The 27,365-nt window shown below is 42.6% G+C and overlaps 1 protein-coding gene across 12 annotated transcripts in view; it reads right to left on the bottom strand.

The window, feature by feature from the left end:
* The window catches only part of LOC120020117 (muscleblind-like protein 1), a 76,400-nt gene extending 52,046 nt beyond the window's left edge, over positions 1-24,354 (bottom strand). For 8 of the 12 annotated variants that reach the window (XM_038963564.1, XM_038963567.1, XM_038963568.1 and 5 more), the window contains exons 1-2: positions 7,632-7,752; positions 6,377-7,237 (exon numbers count right to left, since the gene is read on the bottom strand). In XM_038963564.1, the coding sequence (XP_038819492.1) occupies positions 6,377-6,553 (177 nt within the window). In that variant the 5' untranslated portion in view covers positions 6,554-7,237; positions 7,632-7,752. Of the gene's footprint in view, positions 1-6,376; positions 7,238-7,631; positions 7,753-22,902; positions 22,984-23,952 lie in introns of those variants that run through there. The other 4 variants (XM_038963574.1, XM_038963575.1, XM_038963565.1 and 1 more) reach the window with 3 other exon arrangements.
* Between the last annotated feature and the right edge of the window lie 3,011 nt (positions 24,355-27,365).

The following is a 27,365-nucleotide window of genomic DNA, read 5'->3' as shown; positions in this document are numbered from 1 at the left end:
ATGAGGCAGAGAGAATAGAGTGGGAGTATGAGGCATAGAGTGACTAGAGTGGGGTGTATGAGGCGTAGAGTGACTAGAGTGGGGTGTATGAGGCATAGAGAGACTAGAGTGGGGTGTATGAGGCTTAGAGAGACTAGAGTGGGGAGTATGTGGCATAGAGTGACTAGAGTGGGGAGTATGTGGCATAGAGTGACTAGAGTGGAGAGTATGTGGCATAGAGTGACTAGAGTGGGGTGTATGTGGCATAGAGTGACTAGAGTGGGGTGTATGTGGCATAGAGTGACTAGAGTGGGAGTATGTGGCATAGAGTGACTAGAGTGGGGTGTATGAGGCATAATGGACGAAAAGTATATTTAAAGCAGGTGTTTCCACACAGGTGTGGTTTCTGAGTTAATTAAGCAATTGACATCCCATCATGCTTAAAAATTCCCAACTGCCCATTATTTTGTCTACCATGACTAGAAGATGAGATCTCAATGACTTTGAAAGAGGGGTCTCAAAGGGACATAGGGGGTTTACAGTGTGTGTGTGTGTCTCTCTCTCAGTCACCAGATCTCAACCCAATTGACCACTTATGATGGGAGATTCTGGAGCGGTGCTTGAGACAGCATAACGCCCTAGTAGTCCTTTCCTGCAGTCAAATGACCTAGTGGCCTCATGTATGGAATGTTATTCAAATCCGGTGTTTCTATGTCAAACAGTTAAGTTATATTTCAGTCTTCTGTGATGTAAATAATGTGTAATATTGGGATGCAAACTCGAAATTGAATACATTTCCACTCTATATCTGACATGGTACAGGTGTCTTCTTTTATGTAAACCCATAATTATGTGTGAGATGTATACTTTTGTTTCAAAGTTGATTTGTTTAAGACTACGAAGAAACACTGTGAGACCTTTATTTAGCCCGCTGCAGTAAAATGAAGAAACTTTATGTTGCTTTCTCCTTTATTTTGGCAGTTACCTGTACAGTACGCCTGGGACATGAGTCACATGTAGTGAAAGTAGGTGTACTCTGCTCCACAGACTAATCTTAACAGCTAGTCTGTGTAGATGCAGAGAAGTCTGTGCAGATGCAGACAGCAAAATGCTGTAGGGCATGGGAAGAGGAGAGATAGATGGCATCCTGCTCTGTTTGTCTATTGAGACCGGAGAGAGAGTGAACATGTTGACTGGCTGGAACCTGAAAAGGCGCAGAGGGTCTGTCAGGCAACCAGGAAGTATTGGGAGTGGAAGCCGCGATGCCTCTCTGCCGCTGGTATTGCTCTGATTGCCCCTTTGCCCAATAGAGAAGAGATTTCCTGCTCTAGTATGCGAGCTAAGTCCCCACTTGCTACTGAAGCAAGCATCCTGTTGAAAACGGGTGGCTTCATAGCAAACTGCAGTATGCTCCCCTTTGTAACTGTGGACGAAACCCAGGGCTCTACTGTGCATGCACGCCAGTTCCCTGCTCTTGCGGCGAGTCACCCACAAGTTAGATGATTCTCGCTCACCAATGATGTGGAGTCACTGGGATTTGGGGACAGTGCTCGGTGGAGAATTACAATTTGTCTTCCTCTCTAGGCTGCTTGAGAAAGACCTGCGGGAAGAGCTGTGGCACTGAGGACACTTAGGGGTTGAGTGAGCCCCCTCGATCTTCCTTGTGAGCGGACGCATAGGAATGAAGCTGCAAGGGGGGTAGGGTTATAGGAGCACAGATGTGCCTCTCCCCCATTGTGATGGGGTATCTGTGCTCCACCCGAGAGGGGACAGGCCAGGACACGTCGTGAACTGTTGGCGGCCCCTCCCTGCTGCTGGGGACAGACCCTTCCGCCAGGGGAATCACCAGGCAGGACCTCGATGCAGCCACAGCAAGGGACCGTTTCCCCTACTGTCTGCCTCTGTCCTGAGACTGTGGGTTTGCAGCATACTACGTCGCTGGTCACTCAGTTAGCATTGGCACTAGCAAACTGCCCTCTCCCTGCTGCCAAATCTTGGCTCGTAGAGTGGCAACCTGGTCTCCCCCGGTACCCAGGTCTGCGGGGCAGGTGGTGGCAAGGCTAGCCTTGACGACATAGCTGACCTGGTTTTTGAGCCTCTTGTAAGTAAACACAAAAATGACTGAACGTTATGTGAACTATGCAAGAGAGCTAAGCTAGCGGTGTGCTAGCTGAGGTAGGCTGCATGAGCACTTTGCCTAGCATTAGTACAGCCAGCCTTACCGCGTTAGCTAGACTGTTTTAGGCCGTCTCGTGGACCGAATCACCACATTATGGGACTGATTGAGTTAGTAGGCAGAAAGCAACTTAATGCAAGGTAAACTAAATACAAGAGCTAACCTAGCAATCACTAGATAGTGGATAGCTAGCTACAGTTCGCCGTGAGGGCTAGTAGCGTAGCTTAAGCTAGCACGGGCCAGTACTTGGTGAAACCTTTCAAAACTTCCAGCACTCGTTCGAGAGCTGACTGAGTATGTTTGATTCCCATGGGGTACGGGGGCCCATAATAATGCCGGGAGAAAAGTATTGCTAACCGGTTTATACATGTGCTAGCACCGCGTTAGCTGAAGAAATGAATGGCGTTGCTTCTTCGGCCTTGAGAGTTTATTTTGACCATAACACGGTGAGGTAAAACTGGTCAGTTAAGCCAATGAAACGAGTGAACATTAGATGTACTAAACGAGACAGCAAGCTGGCAATTACTCCATTGATGGAAGAGCCAGTAACAACCAGCTTCTCAGCATCATCAAGCCGCCAGCACAAGAACGGGGGGGTTTGAGTGCCTGCCTCAGGTGGAGTAGCAGTGGCTGTAATTTGTTGACCCAGGAGGTCAGGTTGTGCCACAGTCAAGCCCCTGTTACCCTTCCTATGTCCCTAATTTGTGGGAAATGGCCTGCTAACACAGTAGTGCCTGCCATGAATTAGCCTTGGCAGGTGTGTGTTAGCTTATTTGTGTCTAATGACTAGCTGAAGTGAACACTGTATAAACACTATAGCCGTAGTGGGCTAGTAAAGCTAGCTAGCAGCCAGCTCGTGGGCTAAAGTTGTTATAGCTAGCGCAGTGCTAGCCGAATGGAACCATGTGGGTATTCATCTTAGGGTAGAGAATCTCCCATGACCGTAATGTAGAGGAGCTAAACCAGTCATTATAGTCAACACAAACGAGTGAACGTAGGTTGTACTACATGAGGGAGCTGGCAATGCTACCGTCTGGGCAGGTAAGGAACTTGTTCCGGGTTAGGGAACTTGTTCTGAGTTAGCTAGCAATGCTTATGCTACCGTCTGTGCATTTGCTTTCCAGTGAGCTAGTCAAGTTAGATTATGCCATGCAGCAAGAGCTAACCAAGTCTTGATAGTTAGTCATGTGATGCTAGCTACCACAGGAGACTTGAAAATATATTCTAAGTTGAAACTTTCATTTTGGTCAGCACTTCAACACAAGGACAAAAGCTGGGGTCCTACATTTGGCAGCTTTAGCAGTTCGCCTGAGAACACTTAAGTAGGAAGACAGGGATCAAGTCGTTCTGAGGAGAGCTTCAGGAGCCTAGTGATCTTCAGCAAGGAAGAGAGGCGAGAATGACCAGAGGACGGGCGAGTGGCGCCAGATTCCTCTTTTACATTGTGACGTATATCAGTCTTAACCCAGCTACTGAATAGAAAAGTGTAGTGTTTGTAACGCAAGCTGGAGGAGAACCTGTCTCTTGTCAGAGACCGCATTTATTTTGGGAGATTGCAAAATATGCCCTTTTCATTCTAGACAGGATAAATATATTGTTTCAGGTGATAATAAAATGTTTTGTTTATTTTTTTCTCAACCAGTTTCTCTAACTTTATAGCAAGTCAAGCTAGCTTGCTAAAGGTTAGGCTAGGTTGAAGGTACCATTGTAACTAGTGACCTCCACCTAAGAATGATCATAAAAAATAAACAGCATTACCATCTTAATAAACTTAAACGGGAGGCAACTATCATATAATTGGCTACACAGTTAATGTGTATTATTTGACATTACTTTTAAAATAGTTTCACTTATGGGAATGGGTAATTGTTTACAAGTTGCAAGCTATCGCATAAAGCCATCACCGAAAACCATATATTTTAATTTCTTCTGTGGTTTTGTAACTTCCTGTTCTTCGACGGACTCTGGCTGGATGGAAGACGATGCAAAGTTTGAAAAATGTAAAAGTATGTGGTGTCCGTATCGCAACGGGAGCCTTCAACTGCAAGGAGGCGTTGCGTTTCCACTTTGACATCCCCATTGAAATGCATGACATCCTGCGCAACATAATGCTTATGGCTAACGTGAAACGGGGCATGGACTACAAGGTGTCGAAAGAGCTCTACAGTGATGCTGGCCCATGTTGACTCCAATGCTTGATACACACAGGAAACTGTTGAGCGTGAAAAACCCAGCAGATTTTGACACACACAAACCGGTGCGCCTGGCACTTACTACCATACCCCGTTCAAAGGCATTTTAATATTTTGTCCATTCACCCCATTCATCAGCCACAGACGGATAATGACTAAAACAGACTCAATTGTATTTCTGTAAGTGAGACAATCCATGTCTCAATTGTTTCAAGCATTACAAATCTTTCTTTAACCTGTCTCCTCCCCTTCATATACACTGATTGAAGTGGATTTAACAGGTGATATCAATAAGGGTGTCATAGCTTTCACCTGGATTCACCTGGTCAGTCTATGTCAGGGAAAAACATATCTCAAATTGCTGTTGAGATTTGGTATTCTGTGCAGCGTAAGACGATACGTAGGCCAATGTCATAGGCCCATCGTCAACCAATCACATTTCTCAAATATTTTGGGCCGAAATTCCAGCTAAACTTGGAGAGGACAGCTATGCGTAACTACTTACAAAACATGTGCTACTGGCAAAAAGCAACAAGTAAGTAAATAGGCGTATTAGACTAAAAGATAGAAGGTAATTTCGTCAAACTTGTGAGGCTCTCCATGCTCATTAGCTGCTTATTCAACGTATTCGCTGCTACTTCACTCAATCTCGTTTTAAGTCTCAGTTTCTGACTGTTTTACATTCCCTGAGACCAACCAGATATGTATCCTTGGCCAAATATTCCCATGTTTTCATAAAACAACCACACGTTGTCTCTCGTTTCTGCATCACCAAATGTTTGAGCAGTGGTGCATTCTGCCACTTCTCACAATAGTGCTCATCTTTTAGTAAAGTTAGATCAAAGCTGAATCAACGTCTTGGAAGATGACATAATGATTCATTTGTATTTGACATAACAGAGCCAAATATAATAGCATAGTATAACGTTATCGTTACTTCAAAAACACCACCTTCGTAATACTGTGGTCAAAAATAAATTCTCATGCGGCCAAAACTCAACAGCGCTCGCCACTAGGCAGAATTAGCTTAGATTGAAACAAAATAGTCCTACAGGAAGACTATATAGTCTGCTAACACCATCTGCTCTAATTCGCTCACAAAACAGTAATTCAAGAAGATCTAAATGCATATTCCCATGAAACTAATTGAGATGAAATGATTGCCATGCGATGCTGCCAACATGTATTCATGTAGGCTACACTGGCCGTAAAATCATCCTGTTGTCCCACATTTTGGTATTTTAAATGTGGTCACCCTATCTCCGACAGACATTGTGTGATGTGTTCTTCATGGTAGTAATCTGCTTGGAGCCAATCCCAATGTGAGACATTGAAACGAGTATTTGAATGAGAACCCCTCCCTCTGGTAAAAAAAAAAAAAAAACGTATTACATTTACATTTACATTTAAGTCATTTAGCAGACGCTCTTATCCAGAGCGACTTACAAATTGGTGCATTCACCTTATGATATCCAGTGGAACAACCACTTTACAATAGTGCATCTAACTCTTTTAAGGGGGAGGGGGGGGTTAGAAGGATTATGCATTCATGACAATACAGTTCATGACAGTATTCATGACAATACACAATATATGTTGGCGGTTGAGAGAATGTTTCGGTTTATACAGTGCTGTTTGAAATCACACCATAAATATGGTGTTTTCATGTGCTCATTCAGTCAAAACCTTTCCCAGGCTTCGTACTCCTGTGGGTATGAGTTAACTTTTAAAACTGTGAGTTAATGTCTCTATGTTGTTGTGTCGGTTTGCGTGTGTTTCTGTATTGTGTTGTTTTCTGTGTGTGTTTCTGTATTGTGTTGTTTTCTGTGTGGACCCCAGGAAGGGTAGCTGTTTCTAATGTATGCCTTACAACTAATCAGATTGAATAAAACAATAAACTCCCCAGGACCTCTCCTTTCTCTTAACCCCTGACCCCTTGATCATTCTGTATGCCAGACAATCAAATCACAGCACCATATATGGCCGTAGCCCATAGCTTCATCCTGTGTCGTATCACCTTTCTTCTTACCTTGAGGGAGTCGAAGCAGGCGATGACTCGTCCATTCTCCACCTGGCAGCTCTTGGCCGGGTGGGCGAACTTACACTCCTGGTCGGAGCGTGAGCACGTGCCTCTCTGGAACTCCCGGCACACCTCCAGTGTCAGCCATTTTGTGTCCCGCATGTGCGCCATGTTCATGTGCGCCATGGCGACAAAGACAGTCCAGGAAAATAATAGTAATCCGTCCGAATCGGGCTAAAGCGTGATGTGTGTGTTGGTGTGTGTCCCCTTTGGTTGGATATATCCCCTACACCTTCCTCTTCTGAAAGATCCAAGTGGATGTATCAAGACGATAGGTGAAATGTGTTGTAAAATTGTTGTGTGTGTGTGTTATTATCTTCCTTAAAGCATTGAGAACACACTCAACAGATAATGATCTGTGCAGAGAATGACTCTACTACTGTTTGTCTCAACTTGTATCTCACCAACAATCCAGCATGTAACCCAGAGGGAAAGTTCACTCTTCAGATCCTTCTTTCCTGACTGTAACAGTGCTGTAGGCTGTGACTGAATGGAGATCAATGGAGATTAGAGACACTGACGCGTCTGAAAGTGAGAGGCTGGGCCCAGAAGGAGAGAGTCTTTGTAGGGTAGGGTGGAACGGGAGGGCAGGTGAAGGCTTAGGGCAGTAAGCCTGGTGATGATGGGGCTGGAGCTGGTGCAGGTCTGGGCGTGGATTTTTTAGGTGTGGGCCGTGACGAGGGGTGTGGTTGGTATCCTTGAGCTCGCGTTATCGTGGCAGCAAGCGAGGCGGGGGGGGGGGGGGGGGGGCGGAGCTTCTGCTCTAGAAGCGGATCGAAGCTGCAGCAGATGTCAGGGAAGGCACTTCCTCTGTAGAGAACGAGAGAGACAGGGAGAAAGAGAGACATTAACTTGGTGATATATACTTCCACAGAATCGATTTAGAGTTGATTTATGCCTCCATTCATTCCTCAGTGGAAACTCCTAGAGCATGATATAGTTATTTTCCAAGAGCACGCTACTTTCCCTTACTCATTCTCTTCACTCTCTAGAACCCATCTATGCAGCTGTGGGAACAGATAATGTGTAGAAATGTCAGCCATGCAAGGGTGTCTGCTAAAATAAATAAAACTTTCACCCTCCGCACTCCCACAAACATCACACACACACACACGCACACACACACCACGCCATACCACACACAAACAGCATGTACAAAGCACTCTTTCAGTCGGAAAATCTAATCAAACCCCATATCACTTACAGTTGAGCACTGCACAACCAGACGTGGCAAATCTATTTAAAAGAGAAAGTAAGAGAGAAAGAGAGCGAAAGCAGCGGGAACTGGAGGGGAGGGTGGTAATTTCCCTTTCTCAGAAGCGGTGTGTGTGCGGGGACCAATGAGAGTGGGCGGAATTGCAGCAACATTCTGGGCCGAGTGCCAGGTGAAGGGGAGGGGTGGAGCCAAGGCGAGGTCGACCTGGCTGACTGACTGCCACCAGAGAGAGAGAGAGCGAGAGGGAGGAGAAAATGAGAGAGGGGTGAGGAGAACATGAGAGAGAGGGGGAGGAGAACCTGCGAGAGGAAGAGAAAAGGGTTAGTTAAAAAGTGAGCCAGAGAGAGAGAGTGAGAGAAAAGGGGGAATTAAAAAGTGAGAAAAATAAACCCAAAGCCAGAGAGAAAGAGATAAGCCCAGGCCAAGATAATCAGTTTCCCTTCCATGACAACTATCTTATTCCTGGAAGCAGACGATGATGATGAGTTAGTTTCTCTCTTGCGCAATTTACCAAATTTCACAACCGATCAAATAAAATTCTTACTTCCTGAGAAACAAAACCTACTCAAGCATGTCCAAAAAGAAATGAAACCTCTACAATGAAACGACATTAGACATGCCAAAAGTAATTATCATACCATCGCAGTGAATTACCACCAATTAATGAAGTTCTAGTTATAAGAACGTAAAAAGAGTAAAATCGCAGATTGAGATCACTGGCCAAACAGTAGCTATGATTACTTGTCAATTCCCTTTTCCCACTGTTTGTAGGTGTGACCATTGGTGAAAAATAGGGCTGACCCCAATTAGTCGACTGGTCGATTGTTTGGTTGATAGGCTGTTGATCGACTGAGATTTTTTTTTTCAAGCAGTAGCAAATATATATATTTTTAATGGCACACGAATCTGTCTGATTCGCACCCATCTCAGTGAACTAATCCACAATGCACGTCTCTCTCCAGAATGCGCTCTCTCCTGCTAATTTGCGCACGTTCATTGTTCCATAACTTCATTGCGGGAATTGTTTGCCTTGATTGTTAGTGTCTATCAATTCCCCATTACATATATCACCAGTAGTAGACTATATTTACCATTAACTCCTATCATTTCTAATGCACAATGTTTGTTTGGTCATGGTCATTTCTGTTCATGAATTCTACTTTTATTACAGTATTTTACCGCTCTCATTGTCAGAGTGGACACGTAGTTTGCAGAGCGCACAACCTATGCTACACTTGTGAGAAGCGATTTTTGGTTTATTTCATTTCCATTTAAGTGTTTTGTCAATTTAGTCCTTGTCTTTTGCTTGGAGCGCTACTGTCAATGTTGAGTAAGGACGCGCACCTGATAACGTATATCAAATCATATCCATTTTATTTGTCACATGCGCCGAATACAACAGGTAGACCTTACCGTGAAATGCTTACTTACAAGCCCTTAACCAACAAGAAATAGAGTTAAGAAAATATTTACAAAATAAAGTTAAAAAATCAAATTAAAAAGTAACAAGACAATTACGAGGCTATATACAGGGGGTACCAGTACCGAGTCAATGTGCGGGGGTACAGGTTAGTCAAGGTAACTTGTAAAGTAACTATGCATAGGTAAAAAACTGTGAGTGTAAGCAGTATAAAAACAAAGTGGGGGGGGTGAAAGAGAAAAATGTCATGCTCTGATCCAGTGGAAAGTCATAAAATAGGTATACCTGATGAGCTCTTATCTATTGTGCAAAATAGCCTACAGCTGTGTGTGTCTATCCAGAGCTCACTGGGGCGGAAACTCTGAGGGCCCAGAATATTTTATACAATGTCGCAAGTTTGCTACAGCAAGCTTTGGGCTGGACCCACAAAAGTTGGTTGAACTATGATACAATGTTTCAAGTTCATTGCAGACATGGAATCAGCCAATGTGATTTGTAGGATATTTATTTTTAGCATGATATTTTCTACCTGCAGGCTGTTGGATTTATGTAGGCTATTTTTACATAGATGGCAATGGCAATAGAAGTAACTTTTTAGGTTTGTCTCGTTTTCATTTAGATTTGTATAGAATTTTGATTAACCACATGACAACGATTTTGAGATACGAAGCCATTATTCGAAATTAAATGAAACTGTTCCACGAAAATGTGCAAATGAAAACCATAACTGGCTCGCAGACTGGTAGAAATTGTTAGATAAATTGGCATTCCACATGAGAAAGATTGCAGACTCCTCGTGTAGCCTATTACCAGCAACTTCAGGAGAGTAATGGCAGAATCTGCGAAAGCCAGCAGGAACGGGAGGAGGATGGTCTGGTCAGGTTAAGGTTTTTCTCTTCTGGTTATCTTGATCTCTTGCTCCCTCTTGAGTCATTTGTATCTTGTTTCATCAAACAGTATCCGACAAGCATATAGTTAATTTTATTAAAACACATAGGGTGTGTCTATATATGGAAAAATACACCTTTTAAAATGTATTTTAGTCAGGGACAGCCCTAGTGAAAAGTGTTTGTTTATAATGAAACTATTGTGTTTGCCATGGGAATTTGATACATCCCACTGGGCTAAAACTGGTTGTTTCCATGTAATTTCAACAACAAAAATCTATGTGATCACGTCGAATCAACATGTAAAACTGATTGGATATGCAAAAAGTGCACACTGATGGCAAAAATCCATTAACATAAGGGAATTTTGTATTTTTTTCTCCAAACTTTTCACCTAAATCCAATGGCATGATTACAGCTTTCGGTGATTTCACGTTGAATTCCCCAAGGTTTACAACTCAACCAAAAGTAAATCAAAACTAGACGTTGAACTGACATCTGTGCCCAGTGGGATTTGAGTCACAGGGGCCGTTTCCCCTCTTAGTATCCGAGCAGCGCAGTGCTACCCTCTCAAGAGAATTCAATTTCCTAGAACAGGTTGTGCACGTTCAGCAACGATACGCACATTCAGCAACGCTACAAAACCACTTTGCAACATTCTGTATCACATCTCTGGAGGACACCATGGGTCACCATGACACGGCAACATGGATGTATTTTTACAGACAGCTGAGCATCATAGTTTCAGAGAAAGAGCGCGTGTGTGGGGGATAAGGGAAGAGAGAGAGAGCGAGAGAAAGCGAGAGAGAGGGAGAGATGAGGGGGTTGAGTAAACAACACCCTACTGCATGACAAGGCTTCACCTTGGATGACTTCATGCAGGCTCAAATGAAAAGGGCCCGTACGGTTGACAACTATGACCTTTGGAACCCAGACACACTGAATGATAACAACACAGACACTTTGGAACCGAAAGACAACACACTTTGAAGTATAACGTTTTAAGGTATGACCCAGGTGCAGACAGTGTTGAAGAAACAAAAGTGTATTCTTTAAACAGAGGCAGGCAAACGACAGGTCAAGGCAGGCAGGGGTCAATAATCCAGAGAGGGTGTAAGACACTGGAACAGCAGGCGGGCTCAGGGTCAGGTCAGGCAGAGGTCAGAACCGGTAAACTAGAAAACAGGAGCAAGGAACAGGAGCAGGGAAACAAAACGCTGGTAGGTTCTACGAACAAAACGAACTGGCAACAGACAGAGAACACAGGTATAAATACCTAGGGGATAATGGGAAAGATGGGTGACACCTGGAGGGGGGTGGAGATAAGCACAAAGACCGGTGAAACAGATCAAGGCGTGACAAGAAGACACCAAACGGAATACACACCTTCGAAAGAGAAAAGCCCAAAACAGCAAACAAAGAAAATATACATTATTTTCTAATCTGACTTTGAATCCGTTTCAAAACTGCTGCACAATGTTTCATCTTAATTCCATCGAAAAAGTCTGTTTGGCCAAGTTTGATCTGTCTGTTGTTTTATTATGGAGGTGGATGTAGTTTGAGCTTCAGAGCGTGTTGATATTAAGATGTGTTTATTTCTGAAGCTTTGCTTTCTCATAGCTAATTTTAACGCTTTTTTATTGCACACTGTTTAGTGAGGTGGATACATTTTCAAATAGGAAATTAACACAAAGTAGCTCAATCAAGTCATCCACAGTCACCGGTACACAAACCTAAAGAAATAAATCCCTAAATTCCTTACCTTAGAAACCAAACTTCAATGACAAATTATATTAGCAATTTACTCTTTTCAATTTGATTACTAATCAAATTAATGAATTACTGACTATAATGTGTGTCATATTCTCCAGTCATTTCCATGGTTTCCGTGGGCTGTGGTAGTCAGTCAGCTCTGCAGGTAGCTATGGAAGGCCGTTCAGGTCTTTATGTGTCAAAATTAAAATAACACTATTGGACGCATCAAATGAGCTTTTAATGTCACACGTCAAATAACACAGTTATATTATAGAATGTTGTGTGCGCTGAATTTGAAGACCATTACAAACCTGTGGTTTGAATTGAAGAGGGCAGTCCATAAGCGCAGACTAAGGATATCAGGGATCTGGTCTAAGATCCCTCCCAATGCCCAATCACTGCTCTTTATTAAGCTTTACGTATCCAATACTTGCTAAACAAATCTATTTTTTGAGCAATAGTATTAGCATAAAATAAAATACTTTTTTCAGTTTTTTAACCATACAATATATCTTTCTTTTTTTCTTCTTTTTTTTTAATAGTCTTTTTCAACCATAACTGAAATATCAATAAATTCAGTATTACTTTAAACCGCTGGTCTAAGTTGGTCAAACTGTTCAGAAAGTCTGATTTAACTAAATTTAAATGCCATAACCTGTTTTTGTACCCTTTCCACGCTTGGCTTGTCATTTGTTTGTAGAACGACTGTGAGAAAGTCAGTTCCGATGACTTTACAACTCCAAAATGAATGAAAATAAACATTATGCTGACACCATCTAAACTATAATGACCCTTTCCATAAATGAGCCTAACAACATATTGGTCCATATCATCAGGCTGCTGTGCTATTATTTAGCACTACACATTAGCACCTGTAGTCCAGCATAATTTAATTAATAAATAGGCTTAAGCATGGAGTTGCCAATCTGTATTTGTGCTAATCATTACCTAGATCAGTGCTTCCTAAACCTTTTCAGTCATGGCCCCCCTTTCATCATGGGGAACATCCATTTTGGTTGCAGTAGGATAAAGTCACTCACAAATATCTTTGATACAGATATCCGGGTTAGGGGAGGGTTTGGCCGGGGTAGGCCTTCATTGTGAAGTAAGAATTTGTTCTTAACTGACTTGCCTAGTTAAATAAAGGTTAAAAAAAGGTGTTATTAGCAACTTCTGGGGTAGCTTGGTACCTAGCTAGCACCAATGCAAACAGCCAGAAAACAATGACCAGAAACTGCAGTCATTGTCAATATTCTTAGCAATGATTTAGGAATCCATGTGACTATCAGATAGCCACTTGTTCTCTTATTGAAACCAAACTTTAGTTCATGAAAATAACTAGCTAGCTAGATAATGAACTAAACAAGCTAGCCAGCTAGCTGTTGTCCCAAGCTATAGCAGCTAGCTAGCTTCATACTCTTGCTAGTGGGTTGACCGGACTGGGTCTGACCATCAACCAAATAAGAAAACTGCTTTATAAATTTTGGGGTATTCCGATGATGACACCTTGCTAGATAGTTAGCTAACTAACTAGATAGCTACTGAAACGGGTTATGGTTTTTTTCTATGTTTTGGGGGGAGAATATTATTTGCATCCATAAGCTAGCTATAGTTTGTTTTCTGATCTGTAGACCAAGAGATTGTGTGTCTGCCGCACAGGCGCGCACGACAAAACTTTACCAGCATCATAGCATACGTACCAGTGAATCACTGTTACATATGAAATACGAGTGATAGTGTAATCACTACGTAAAATAATAATGTTAAAGTATTAAGTGACATGCAGTCATATTCAAGTCCTGATTGGACCATTAGTTTATTTGATGCATCAAATAGTGTTATTTGACACGTTAAATAACAAGACGTTGACTGACCCAAACAGCATTTGACTGTTCCATATACAACATTATTGAGAGACAATGAGATAAGTAAGCCTCATTAAGTCACTATCATGCCTGGACAGTGCTCCTTTACCGCTACTGATATATTTATTCAAAAGACATCTCGTGTCACTTACTTCACGACTCCCTGCATTTAATTCTACTACTGTCTATTTCCTTCAACTGTCTCCCATCAACACACAAGGACACATCTATCGAAAAACACACGTGCGCGCACACACACACACACACAGTCATTTACACTTCTCCATCTTTGTGCCCTCAATATGACTGTCTGGTCTGCTTTGTCCCAGAATCCTTAACGGTAACAGTCCCTGGCGCTCCAAGGTCTCAGAACTTGGTGCAAGGTCACATAGACTGGTGGAAGGATGGAGTAAGAGAGAAATAGAGATGGAGAGTAGGGCTGGGAGATATCAAAGACTGTCTGTTATATTAACAAGATAGTCAAGTGACCGCTTTAACAATGGAAATACATGTCCTCAAAGATGGAAGGCAGGCGGGAAGAGGCGAGATCAGATGGGACAATTCTAACCAATGACAGGGCAGGCCATAGAGATAGAGGACACATCTTTGTATGATGGAAGCCCTCAATGACAATGGCCATGCCATAACAGGTTATATCCTCTCACTTCGCCTCTTCCTCGGTCTGTCATATGCGCACAGGGATCATGAGCATAGAGAAGAAAAATACATGTTTAGAACGAATTCGAGAACAAATCGTTTTGGGGGCTGCTGTTCGCGAACAACATTGTACTTATCACCCTCACGGCAGTCAAGCAATGCATTCCGCCAAGAGTCGTTCACAATCTATTCCAGTTGTGGCCATAACTAGACCTCGTTTCAAATGATGCAAGCAATATTCATATTTTTATGCCTAGCAATCAACAAAGCATTTTATTACGTACAACTACATTGACGATAATAATCGGCTGATGCGGATTTTGAAAAAAGTTTAAAGTAACTGTTCAGTGTTTCCAAATTTCTATGAAATATGACTTACAATATGAGTGAAATATATTTCCTTCCAAAAAATGGCAATTAACTATATTAAAAAGCAGATTTTCTCTGATGGAATGGTATGTGCATACCCCAACAACAGAAATGGTGTTTGCATATACCGGTCAATAAAGATATTCATGCGAGTAGTCTGCTGATTGGCCAGCTCATCCTCTATGAGGAAATAGCAAAACTATTTTAAACAGTCTGTTTGGGATACAAGTTGGATACAAGTTTTTGTTCATGCTTTGGCCACAAAGGATAGGATGGGTCAAAAACATAACAGAATATTAACCTTTAAAAGTGAGATTTTCACTGGACAGTTATTTAAAGTTTAAACTTTTTGTAATGTTTGCAATTATGGACCCAATAAGTTTTAGTGTTAGAATATGTCTAATTAAATCAAAACAAGGTCCTTATCTATAAAATCTATCAACAAGGTTCATAAGCTATGGAGGTGAGGTGACAATCATTGTGTAGCGTAGCCTACTATTTTGACTCAGAGGGGGACAGCCTGACAACATGGAAAGCTACAGCGTTCGAGGCTACGTTCTATTTGTGCAGGAAGGCATAGGAGTTGCCATTGTGACTAAACCACTATCACTGCCTCGCAGTCAACAAAAACCAAGGGTGTGGTTCACAGTTATGATAAGGCTTCCTGAGGAATAACTGGATGCTAGCTCGATAATTAGCCTTGTCCTGCTAAACATCGTGCTACAATCACAAACCGAGCTTCTAGCTGCATACTTCCACCCTCCAAAGCATAAAAATGGAGTATACAAATGATTAAAGTGCATGTCTGAAGAAAAGTATGCAGAGTGCCAGCAGAGAACTGAAATATTTGAGATGTTAGCCAAACTATTAGCATGTGCTAGCAAAACGAAACTAGCATGTAATGAGGACCCTTGTTTCAGCTTTCCTGAGAGCTGCCTGTATGCACAGTTCACAGAAATAAAGAGACACAGCAGCACTATATTTCCCTCAGCCTGTTCTTTAGTAAAGGAGTGGTAGTAGCACAGAGTCAGAGTCAGGGCGATGGTGTGCTGAGATAGGCCTTCGGAGTTGAAGGCATTGGAGGAAACGCAATAACGCAGCCCTGGCTGTTTGGTGTGCTTTAAATATCAGAAGTCAATATCACCCTCGCTCACCCTGACACACACTCACTGGCACAAACGCACTCGCATACATTCGCACACACACATTCTCAGACTTACACCCACACCTAAGTTAACACACACATACTCACACTGCAACTTTATCTAGGGCCGCCTCTTACACCATTGTGACACACAGCCATGAGCCATATATCCCAGAGTAAACACTGTTTCCTTGACAACGCCACTTCCCATGTTGACTGAGAGCTTTTATGACCAGAGAGATGACCGCAGGCCAAGGACAGGGCTGGGACCAAACACGGTCTTATGGGTTCACTGGGTTAGGTCAGCAATACAGCACAGGGTCTTATACTGGACAGGTCTAACACCTTCCTCATAACCCATTTAATATTTTCCTTCAACATCCTCCTTATCATCATCATCATCAGTGAGTATTATACAAAACACACAAAATGAGTTGATCTACTCCTAATAATCGTCATAACAACCATCCTCAGTATCAGATCACCTTTTCTTGCCTCTTGCAGCATATGCCTGGTTTGTCATGGGGCGAAGTGGTGTGTGTGTGTGTGTCTGTTGTCTCTGTGTGAGCAAGAGAGTGAGAGTTTTTGGTTAGCATCGCACAACAAACAATGGCTATTCATTACAATGAGAGCAAACAGAGGATCAGAAGACAATGAGATCTGTTGTGTGGCCCACATAGACAGTCACTAACCACGCACACACACGCGCACACACACACACACACGCTGGCATGTACCCTGTTGTGTGTTTAAGCTGCCGTGAATGTCCGACTGTGTGGCCATGTGAGTGACCGTCGGAATGACTGTGTGTGTGTGTGTGTGTGGGTGCACGGATGTGTTAAACTCATGAACAGACACATGGAGGATAATGGCTTCTCTTATGGTTTAATGAGAAGGCTATCGGCTCACGTTTACATTAGTGTCTCAGTGGCTGTTAAAGAGCCTGGGATTAAACTGCACATACTATAACAGACCTGTTATTGCTCTGGCTGTGGCCAATGCATTTACATTCAACTGTATGGTGGATATAAGATGTACTCGGATCAGTACTAGGGGCCACTCACGAGAGTGGCGCGTGTATCTTGTTGTCCAATTGTAGGAAAGGGAGAAATCACGCAGATAAAGTTATGTAGTCTCAATTAGCCTAGCTAACCTTAGCTAGCTAGCTAGCTAGCTTGCTTAACTAGCTTATCTCGGTTTGATGCATTCAAGACAGGTAGTATGTAATCAGATAAGATGATAAATAACTAACAATAAGTTAGTCAACCAGCGTAAGTCAACTTGGTTGCTATCTCTATACCCCTCTCTGCTCCCCTCGTCACTCACAGACGCACAACGCACAGCCCCTCCCAAGCTCCCTGCTTGAACTGCTGCTCTGCTTCTCTCTCCCTCATGCATTACAGTTCCTGTTAATAAAACAATGGTCTTTTTTTCTCCTCCTACCAGGGTTAAGCTCAATTCAGAATTGAATTAAGAATGCCTCAAATTACAATTCAATTCTTGAATTTGAATTGAAGTAGTAAACAGGATACAGAATTGTAATTCAAATTTGAATTTAAGGAAATAGAACTGAATTCAGTGAAATACAATGACATTCAAATGTGTCTTCTATTCTATATTAAGTTTAGTCTATACAAATACACATATTGTCCATAAAACATCAAAAATGTTGTTTTATACATGCATATAAAATATTGTTGAAACAATAGATTTTCAGGACAAACTTCAAATGAATGATCACGGAAAACAAAACCTGTACGTTATTGCATTAGTTTAACCCTCAAGTTGACCCTGAGGCCTTCAAAAAGAAGCCAAACAAATTAAAATGGTTGGAGGAAACATTATTCGCTATTCTAAGCATTGTTTCCAGATAAAAGTGATATATTCTTTGGTACCTGGAAGTGTGATTCAATAATAAAACTCTCGCTATATGACTGAGTGGAATTTCTTTGAATTGCACTGAATTAAATTATACTTCCTGTCACTCACACTCAAATTCAAAATCCTGTGGGATGTTGGCTAATTCAATTGGAATTTCAACTCATATGTTCAATGGGAGTCAATTCTACAATTCATAATTGAGCCCAGCCCTGCCTCCTAACATTACAGCATTGTTGCGTAAGGTATTTGTTTAATTTAAATGTTTTCCTTTATGATAACGATCAGGACCTGTTAGTGGTAGTTTTGTGATAACTACACTGTGACTTGAATTTTGTGATTTTACAGACCCCACCGTTTTTCAGTTAGGGATTTTTTCTTAATGTTAACGATACATACTTAGTTTAAATGTGCACACCTCTAATGTTAACTGCTGTATTATTGTATACATTTCTGTACCTGTATATGTATGTCTGCCACGAGAAACTAACCTCATTTACCCATTTGTGACTCACCACCTGGAATTGGTCTTATCTAGCAAAATTTGAAATGGTGTTTTTTACATTGGATAAAAGTAGAGACTCAGAGCTACAAAATGGTATATCATACACTATAGTTGAGGAACAATGGGAAAGTAATTCTGCTTTGAAAGTTGATAAAATTGTAAACTCACTTTTGAGAAAATTGCCATTTTTTGACATTTCTGCCAAAAAACACATATTGATAAGAAAAAATAATTTCACGTTCAAACGTCTCTTGTGAAGTAATTTCGTGGTGAGCTGAGGGATGGGGCTGGAGAAATGTAACCATTGTAAAATGCATAGACAGAGCTATGGATCCAAGGACTGACCATCCATGAGATTACAAAATTACAGATGTAACCATGTTTTAAAGCTATACAGTGTTTGTTTACAATTACTTTGTTTCACGGGTGAAAGTAGATTTAATTTCGGCCTCCCGATTGGTGGAGATGTCTACGGCACTGCATCACAGTGCTAGAGGCATCACTACAGACCCGGGTTCAATCCTGGGCTATATCACAACCGGCTGTGATCGGGAGTCCCATAGGGCGGCGCAAAATTGGCCCAGCGTCGTCCGGGTTAGGGGAGGGTTTGGCCGGAGGGGCTTTACTTGGCTCATCATGCTATAGCGACTCCTTCTGGGGGGCGGGGCACCTGCAGGCTGACCTCAGTTGTCAGTTGAATGTTGTTTCCTCCGACACATTGGTGTAGCTGGTTTCCAGGTTAAGCGGGTGGGTGTTAAGAAGTGCGGTTTGATGAGTCATGTTTCGGAGGACGCATGACTTGACCTTCAGCTCCCGAGCCCTTTGGGGAGTTGCAGCGATGAGACAAGATCAAAAAGGGGTTAAAATACAACAAATAATAATAATAATTTCTTAAATATTTTTTGGGGGGTACAGGACCTCCTATCTGGATTTCCTATTTGCACATGCCCAACAATGTTTATGGGCCTAATTAGTAAAGAGTTGTCTTTTCACTTTTAAAATGGCGTACCGGTAAGCAGAACCAGTCATAAAGTTTTCATCTGTTTGTTGAACAAATCACTTCAAAGGCTTTGTAGGCTACCTGTGCACTTCATCCACTCTAAAATAATTCCAGAATCCAACAATGCACCAGCCAATTGATGAATGGAAAAAGACATCTGCTAGAAAAACATTAGAAAGTGTAATGGCATTTGGCGATTGAGGCACTTGTAACCTGGATTGAGTTCAAATCGATGTGTCTATTGCTGTCTGTGGGCATCTCAGTCTCGGCCGGTTATCGCTGCCTTGGCAAAATGTCACCGTGTTCTCTTCATAGAGAAGAACCCACACCTCATTTTTGAACGTCGGTAATACCACCTTTTTTCAAATCCATTCGCTAACTTTTTATGCGGCTGTCATGCGTAACGATACATTCCAGTGTAGGAGTCTAAGGTTTAGTTTAAATATTTGATCTAATTATTGTGATTGGCTAATCTTTAACCGGTACGGCGTACCGCCACTATATCCTTTGCCAGTACTCCGTAACGGACAGTACCGGCTTACTTTCATTTAAAAGTCAACAAATGGATGTAGCAATCGCAGATTTTCCCTTTAAGTGTACAGTGGGTTCGGACACTCTAGATAACGATGAGCAAAAATGAAAGTATAAAATAAATAATTCAAATACTGAGCTACAGTGCCTTCGGAAAGCATTCAGACCCCTTGACTTTTTCCACATTTTGTAACAGCCTTCTTCTAAAATTGATTTAAAAAATTTGTAATTCTCAGCAATCTACACACAATACTCCATAATGATAAAGCAAAAACAGGAATAGTCCGTAGAGCTCAGAAAAAGGATTGTGTCGAGGCACAGATCTGGGGAAGGGTACCAAAACATTTCTGCAGCATTGAAGGTCCCCAAGAACACAGTGGCCTCCATCATTCTTAAATGGAAGACGTTTGGAACCAACAGGACAGCCACCCTAAGCACACAGCCAAGACAATGAATGGCTTTGAGTGGCCCAGCCAGAGCTAGACTCAAACATTTCTGGAGAGGCCGTCATTGTAAACAAGAATTTGTTCTTAACTGACTTGCCTAGTTAAATAAAAATACATTTAAAAAACTCCCCAAATACAGGTGTGCTAAGCTTGTATCATCATACCCAAGAAGACTTGAGGCTGTAATTGCTGCCAAAAGGTCCTTCAACAAAGTACTGAGTAAAGGGTCTGAAAACTTATGTAATATTTCAGTTTTAGTTTTTTAATAAATTAGCTACATTTTCTAAAAAACGTTTTTTTGCGGTTTTTGCTTTGTCATTATGGGGTATTGTGTAGATTGTAGATTGATGAGGGGGGGAAACAATTTAACCCATTCTAGAATAAGGCAAAATGTAACAAAATGTAACAAAATGTGGAAAGAGTCAAGGGATCTGAATACTTTCCGAATGTACTGTATATTGTATGCAACAAAAAAAATGTATACAATTGCTCAGAGATGTTGTTTTTTGTCAAAAAGGTAGGGGTCAAAATGATTGGCACCCCTGGTTTCAATAACTTTCAATACATCACCTTGCAAGGATAACGTCGCTGAGCGGTTTTTCTAAAATGTTTTATGAGTTGGAGAACACATTGGAAGGGATCTTATACTATTCTTCCATACAGAATCCTTCCAGATCCTTGATATCCTTCATCTGCTCTTATGGACTCACAGCTTTTTAAAATTCAAACCACAGGTTTTCAATGGGTTTCAAGTCCGGAGACTGAGATGGCCATTGCAAAATATTGAATTTGTAGCCAATTAACCATATCTTTGTGGATTTTGATGTGTGTTTGGAGTTATTGTCTTGCTGGAAGTCAAGTTTCAGCCTCCTGGCAGAGGCAACCAGGTTTTTGGCAAAAATATCCTGGTACTGGCCAAAGTTAATGATGCCGTTAACCTTAACAAGGGCCCCAGGACAAGTGGAAGCAAAATGGCCCCATCAAAGATCCACCACCATATTTTACAGTAGGAACGGGGTCCTTTTCTGTTCATGCATTCTCTCATTTTGACGCCAAACCCACCACTGGTGTGTGTGGCCAAAGAGCTCTATTTTCATGTCATCCAACAAATGTAAATTGGAGTTTGCTAAACTGCATTGGCACTTGGATTAGAACCTGTACTTTGGTCAAATGACATGAACATAGAGCTCTTTGGCCACCCACACCGGTGGTGGGTTTGGCATGAAATGAGAATGGATAACTGATGTAAATTGTCAGTTTAAAATGTTTTCTCTTTCTGAGATTTTTACAGATGTAAAAAAAAATATTACATTCATTGTTCTACTAGTAGCTTTGCAGTATAGCCTTGCAGTAACAGAGTACTACAGCTGTCTTTAGATCAGGCTACAGCTGAAGCCTGCCTGTCATTTCTTCTACAGTATGTTTTTCATACATTCCAGACATAATACTACTAAAACCATGAAATCCGATAACCAGGTAAGCTGCAAGTAAGTATTTGACTATTCAACTTGCCAAACCCTTGAACAAACATTAAAGTTTGGACTGTGCCATATAGCAGCGATCGAATCAACCGCAACCCTGTTGCCATGACAGCGTGGTATGGAGTGTGATATTGGTGTAATATGGGGCATAACGCAGTTCAAACTCAATCGTAACACGGTAGTAACATGCCTGTAGACACAATCGCCCTATGAAGGCTTAACCTGTTAGCGGGAACCTCTCAGGCACCTCATCCTGTCCTCAGGTCAGAGCATAGATCATTGAGAGATACAGGGAGACACTCACACACGTGCAGACACACAAACACACACATGATTGAACCTATGAAATATACACACACAGGCACACAAACGCATGCAAAAATGCATGGTCGCACAAATGCACACACACATCATGGAGACACACACACATAAACACACAGCAATGTGTCAGCAATTGATTCCACGAGGAACTGAACATCACAATACAATAAAAAATATATAATCTCCACCCGGCACAGCCAGAAGAGGACTGGCCACCCCTCAGAGCCTGGTTCCTCTCTAGGTTTCTTCCTAGGTTCCAGCCTTTCTAGGGAGTTTTTCCAAGCTACCCGTGCTTCTACATCTGCATTGCTTGCTGTTTGGGGTTTTAGGCTGGGTTTCTGTATGGCACTTTGTGACATCGGCTGATGTAAAAAGGGCTTTATAAATACATTTGAATAAACACAGCTGTCTTGGGACGACTCTCCCTTGTCAAAGAGATGGTTTAATCTCAGCATGATCTCCAGTATAAATCAAGGACATGAAAAAAAAGATGAAAAGCATTCCATAAGGGAAAGGCAGAACCCACTACGTAATCAGCAGTGCATCTCTATGGGCCACTGCAAACCATCTAACTCACAACAACAAAATTCCTCATCAGTGCTTCAACCACAGACACACCGCCAAGAGGAAACCAATGGGGAACTGAGTTGGAGAGGAGAAGGGAGGATAAGAGAGTAGAAGACGATAGAGGCCAGGGCCCGTAACCTTAAAGCATCAGACGAACAGAACAGGCAGGCAGGAGAAGAGAAGAAAAGAGAGTGGAGAGGCCAGGACTGTAAAGTCTAAACCCAGAGAAGGAGGACCCAATGGTGCTAGCTAGTAGCTACCAGCAACTGTCTCCCTTCACAGCAGAACCAGTCATAATGCTATAGTACATGTCTTCTCATCATAACACACAGACAACAGGGTTTACTTTACTCTTGAACACACACATGTAAAACCCGTTAAATGACAACATTGGTGAATCTCTCTCAGCCGTTCAAAGTACGTATTCACTTACTTAGCTGCTCCAAATAAACAGTGCCGCGCAGCAAACTAAAAACCTTCCATTCAACGAGTCGCTCGCTCTCTTCCTGCTCTCTCTCTCTCGCTCTCTTTTTCTCGCACTCTCTCAGTTACTCCCTCTCTGTGAGACACACACAAAGAGACGCAGGCAAACGCTCACACACACAGACACAGCCACCCCCTCACACACGCTCTCCTCCCGCGACCCGGAATGTTTGGCAAGGCTTTACTGTACTGAAATACAGCGCTCACCATATAAGGTAGCAGCAGCTACACATGTCACACATCATTTACATGCAGCAGGCGGGGAGTTCACCTTACACAGCACACACACGCTGAGAGTGCATGCTAAAAACCACACCACCGCCAGGCTGACGCTCAGAGTTGGGAGGAGAAAGTGAAAAAAAAACAGAGCGAAGGAAAGTAAAGGGGAAAAAAGAGAGAGGAAAAGGAATGCTAGAGAAAATAGGCAAGCTTTTTTATGTTTAGTCGTAAACCAAGCCTCACTCTGGCTGGCCCGTTGGTTTTCAACATGTTGAGTTGTTGAGTCAGACAGAGGGAATAGAACCTGTGTATCCCAACTGCTGTTCCACTTTCCTGCTTCCCGGAGTAACCACAGCCTTCTACACACACACACACATTCCTGCTTCTAGCTTTCGCCACAGAAAGAAGTTTTTGAAGCTATTGTGTGACCTTCTGTATTTAGTCTAGTATGCATTTTCTCTCTGTGTGTGTGTGTGTGTGTGTGTGTGTGTGTATGTGTGTGTGTGTGTGTGTGTGTGTGTGTGTGTGTGTGTGTGTGTGTGTGTGTGTGTGTGTGTGTGTGTGTGTGTGTGTGTGCAAGACAAGACATAACAAACAGATGTTAACCCAGTGCCCCGCAAAGCGAACACACACATAGACCTAAAGCTAACAAACCCCGGCATATCTTTCCCTTACAACAGGCTGGACCCTACTGCTATAAGTAAAGACAGTCGCCTCGTCACAGAGACGGAGATAGGGAGAAAGAGAAAGAAGGAGAGTAGGGTAAAACGGAAACCCTTACCTCTCACATTGCTGTTCGGTTTGTGCTCGCACACCTGTGTGTCTGTTGAGTATGTGTGTGTTTGTGTGTGTTCAGACAGGCCACGACAGAAGAGCCCCAGGCACCGGCTGGACCATTCTCAGGCAGAGCAGAGTGGAACGAGGGAGAAATCTGGCGGAGGGGTGAGTGAGAGAGTGAGTGAACAAGCGAACGAGTGAAGGCGCTGCGCAGAACGGTGTGGTGCGAGAGAAGGAGTGCCTGCCTCTGTGTGCGTGTGCGTGTGTGTGTGTGTTGCTGGATTGGCTCTGTGCGCTAGTGTCTCCCCTTCCCTGCTCCTGTTGGTGGCTGTGCTGTGTCTCTGGGCTCCGGGCTACTGCAGCCAGAGGAGAGCTCCACTTGCTGGACGACTGCACTGTAGCAGCAGCTGGAGAGGAGGAGTGGAGGAGGCAGCACTGACTGCATTCGGCAACACAAATCATACAGACCCTCTGCTGCAGCTTTCTGCCTGCTCTCTCTCTCTCTCGCTCACTCTCTGTCTGTCTGCTTGCTCCACCCACTAGACCAACAACCAGGAACTGCTGGCTCTATTACATCAACACTGTTATTTTCAAGGGTGTGAGAGAAAGCGGGAGAGAGAGAGAAATAGGGAGGGGCGAGACAGAAGGTGAAGGATTGTCAGACCAGCAACAGCCTTAGTTAAAGTGGTAAATGATCTCACAGCCAACACAGGCGCCAAACAACTCTCTGTGCTGCATTCGACACTGTCGACCATCATGTCCTTCTGGACAGACTGGAGAGGTGGGTTGGCTTCTCCGGTCCAGTTCTATATTGGTTTGGAACCTATTTAATCGGTCAAGAGTTTGTCACCCATGTGACGGACCCAAAATTTGATTTTGGGTCCGTCACTGTTCAGTTTATATATTGTGCGTGACAAAATGTGTAGAATTGCAGGAAATAAGCTTTTACACCAGTATTGGGGATCACCCTGCGCGCCACATCTATTTCTATGGGCAAAAGCACTGTTCGTGGCAAAAACTCTTCACATCCCCTCTTGTTGGTGGAGAGAAAGGTTTTAAAGCTTATTTACTGCAATTCTAAACATTTTGTAATGAGGTACAGAGAAAATGTTGCAGTTTTAAAGCAAATGTTCATGCAATTCTATGGATTTTGCCATGTCTGATGTGTACGCATGTGATATTTGAGTGACTCAGACATTACAACAAAATATATGAGCTAAGAAAAAACGAGCTAAAAAAACGTTAGCTGACATGGACTAGTTCATCTTGATATCTCGGACAAGTTATAAATAGCTCTTTAAGGTATGCAATGACTAACATGACAAGAGGATTCTACTAGTGCATTCTACTTTTACAACTTTCAAGAGTAAGTTGAAAGCCGGACCGAGTTTTTTTTAAATTTATTTTTAATTTTTTTTGAGGTGGGAACCCCTGCTCTAAAGAAAAAAGACTCCGCCTTTTTTCACTTTTCCATGAATCTAAACCCAATTATAAGTCCACATATTCCAAGGTTCCATATTGCATGAGTAAAAAAAGATGAGTCCATCATGCGTGACCATTTTTTTTTACGAATATAGGATTGTAATGTGTAGTGTTTTGCAATGTTGTGGAAGTAGCCACGTTGTCATCTTCGAGTCCTTGCACAATTGGTTGTTCACATACAACTTATCGACCACTAGACAAACATTCTGCTTCTCTGCTTGGAGCCTTTTGAAAGTGGGGTACAGGGCATGTCGTCTCTCCACTATTTCATGGGGAAATTGTTCTTCAGATCCCTACCCCGTTGTATCAAGGCAACCTTCATTTTGTAGTGAGTTAGCCTAGCTACAATTGGATGGAGATTTCTCTCCCCTTTGCTGCTAAAAATCGATTGTATCTTCCTGTTCGGTTGTCATCTTGAGATTGCGTTTCATGAAAACCACTTTATTCTCAGTTGCCAGACAGTTTTCATTTTTATCCTCCTTTACTCCCATTATGATAATATTATTCTTCATTCTTCTGCATGTCAGTTCACGTAATTCTGCTTCCATTGTGGTATTCTTTTTTCAGTCATTTATTTTCAGCTCGTATTTCTTCTTCATTTTATTGCTGTAATCTATTCCTGACTTGGGGGCCTCAACCTCCTCCAATAACCCAGGCAAAAGATCCAGCTTCTTCAGCTGTTCCTTTATGCTTTCCAGCAATGTCTTATCTTCTGCGGACATTGTTTAAAAACCTCATCTTCTATTGTTATATTCAGATGTTTAATCCTCTTCTTCAGTTTTGTTTGAGGAAAGGATTGATCTTGGTGGCTTTGATGTGTATGATTGTTGTTCGAGCATACCAACGAGTTTGAGGTTCTCTATGTTATCCAGAATGTTTGTTTGGCAGTTATCAGTTATCAGCTAATCCTTAATTTTAACTTCTTGGGTATGATGCTACAAGCTTGGCACACCTGTATTTGGGTAGTTTCTCCAATTTTCCCAGCAGATCCTCTCATCCTCTCAAGCTTTGTCAGGTTGGATGGGGAGCGTCGCTGCACAGCTATTTTCAGGTCTCTCCAGATATGTTTGATCGGGTTCAAGTCCGGGCTCTGGGTGGACCACTCAAGGACATTTAGAGACTTTTCCCGAAGCCACTCCTGTGTCTCTTGGCCTTGTGCTTGCTTAGGTTCGTTGTCCTGTTGAAAGGTGAACCTTCGCCCCAGTCTGAGGTCCTGAGAGCTCTGGAGCAGGTTTTCATCAAGGATCTCTCTGTACTTTGTTCCGTTCATCTTTCCCTTGATTCTGACTAGTCTCCCAGTCCCTGTGGCTGAAAAACATACCCACAGCATGATGCTGGCAGCACCATGCTTCACCAAAGGGATGGTGCCAGGTTTCTTCCAGACGTGACGCTTGGCATTCAGGCCAAAGAGTTCAATCTTGGTTTCATCAGACCAGAGAATCTTGTTTTTCCATGGTCCGAGACTCCTTTAGGTGCCTTTTGGCGAACTCCAAGCAGGCTGTCATTTGCCTTTTACTGAGGAGTGGCTGGCCACTCTACCATAAAGTCCTGATTGGTGGAGTGCTGCAGAGATGGTTGTCCTTCTGGAAGCCTCTCCCATCTCCGCAGAGGAACTCTGGAGCTCTTTCAGCGTGACCATCGGGTTCTTGGTCACCTCCCTGACCGAGGCCCTTCTCCCCCGATTGCTCAGTTTGGCCGGGTGGCCAGCTCTAGGAAGAGACTTGGTGTTTCCAAACTTCTTCCATTTAAGAATGATGGAGGCCACTGTCTTCTTGGGGACCTTCAATGCTGCAGACATTTTTTTGTACCCTTCCCCAGATCTGTGCCTCGACACAATCCTGTTTTTGATGAGGACATTTTTTTATTCAATACATTTCAAATAAGGCTGTAACGTAACAAAATGTGGAAAAACTGAAAGGGTCAGAATACTTTCCG

This window comes from Salvelinus namaycush, chromosome 25 (genome assembly GCF_016432855.1).
Source record: "Salvelinus namaycush isolate Seneca chromosome 25, SaNama_1.0, whole genome shotgun sequence".
NCBI lineage: Eukaryota > Metazoa > Chordata > Actinopteri > Salmoniformes > Salmonidae > Salvelinus > Salvelinus namaycush.
This window is presented reverse-complemented; position numbering and strand designations above follow the sequence as displayed.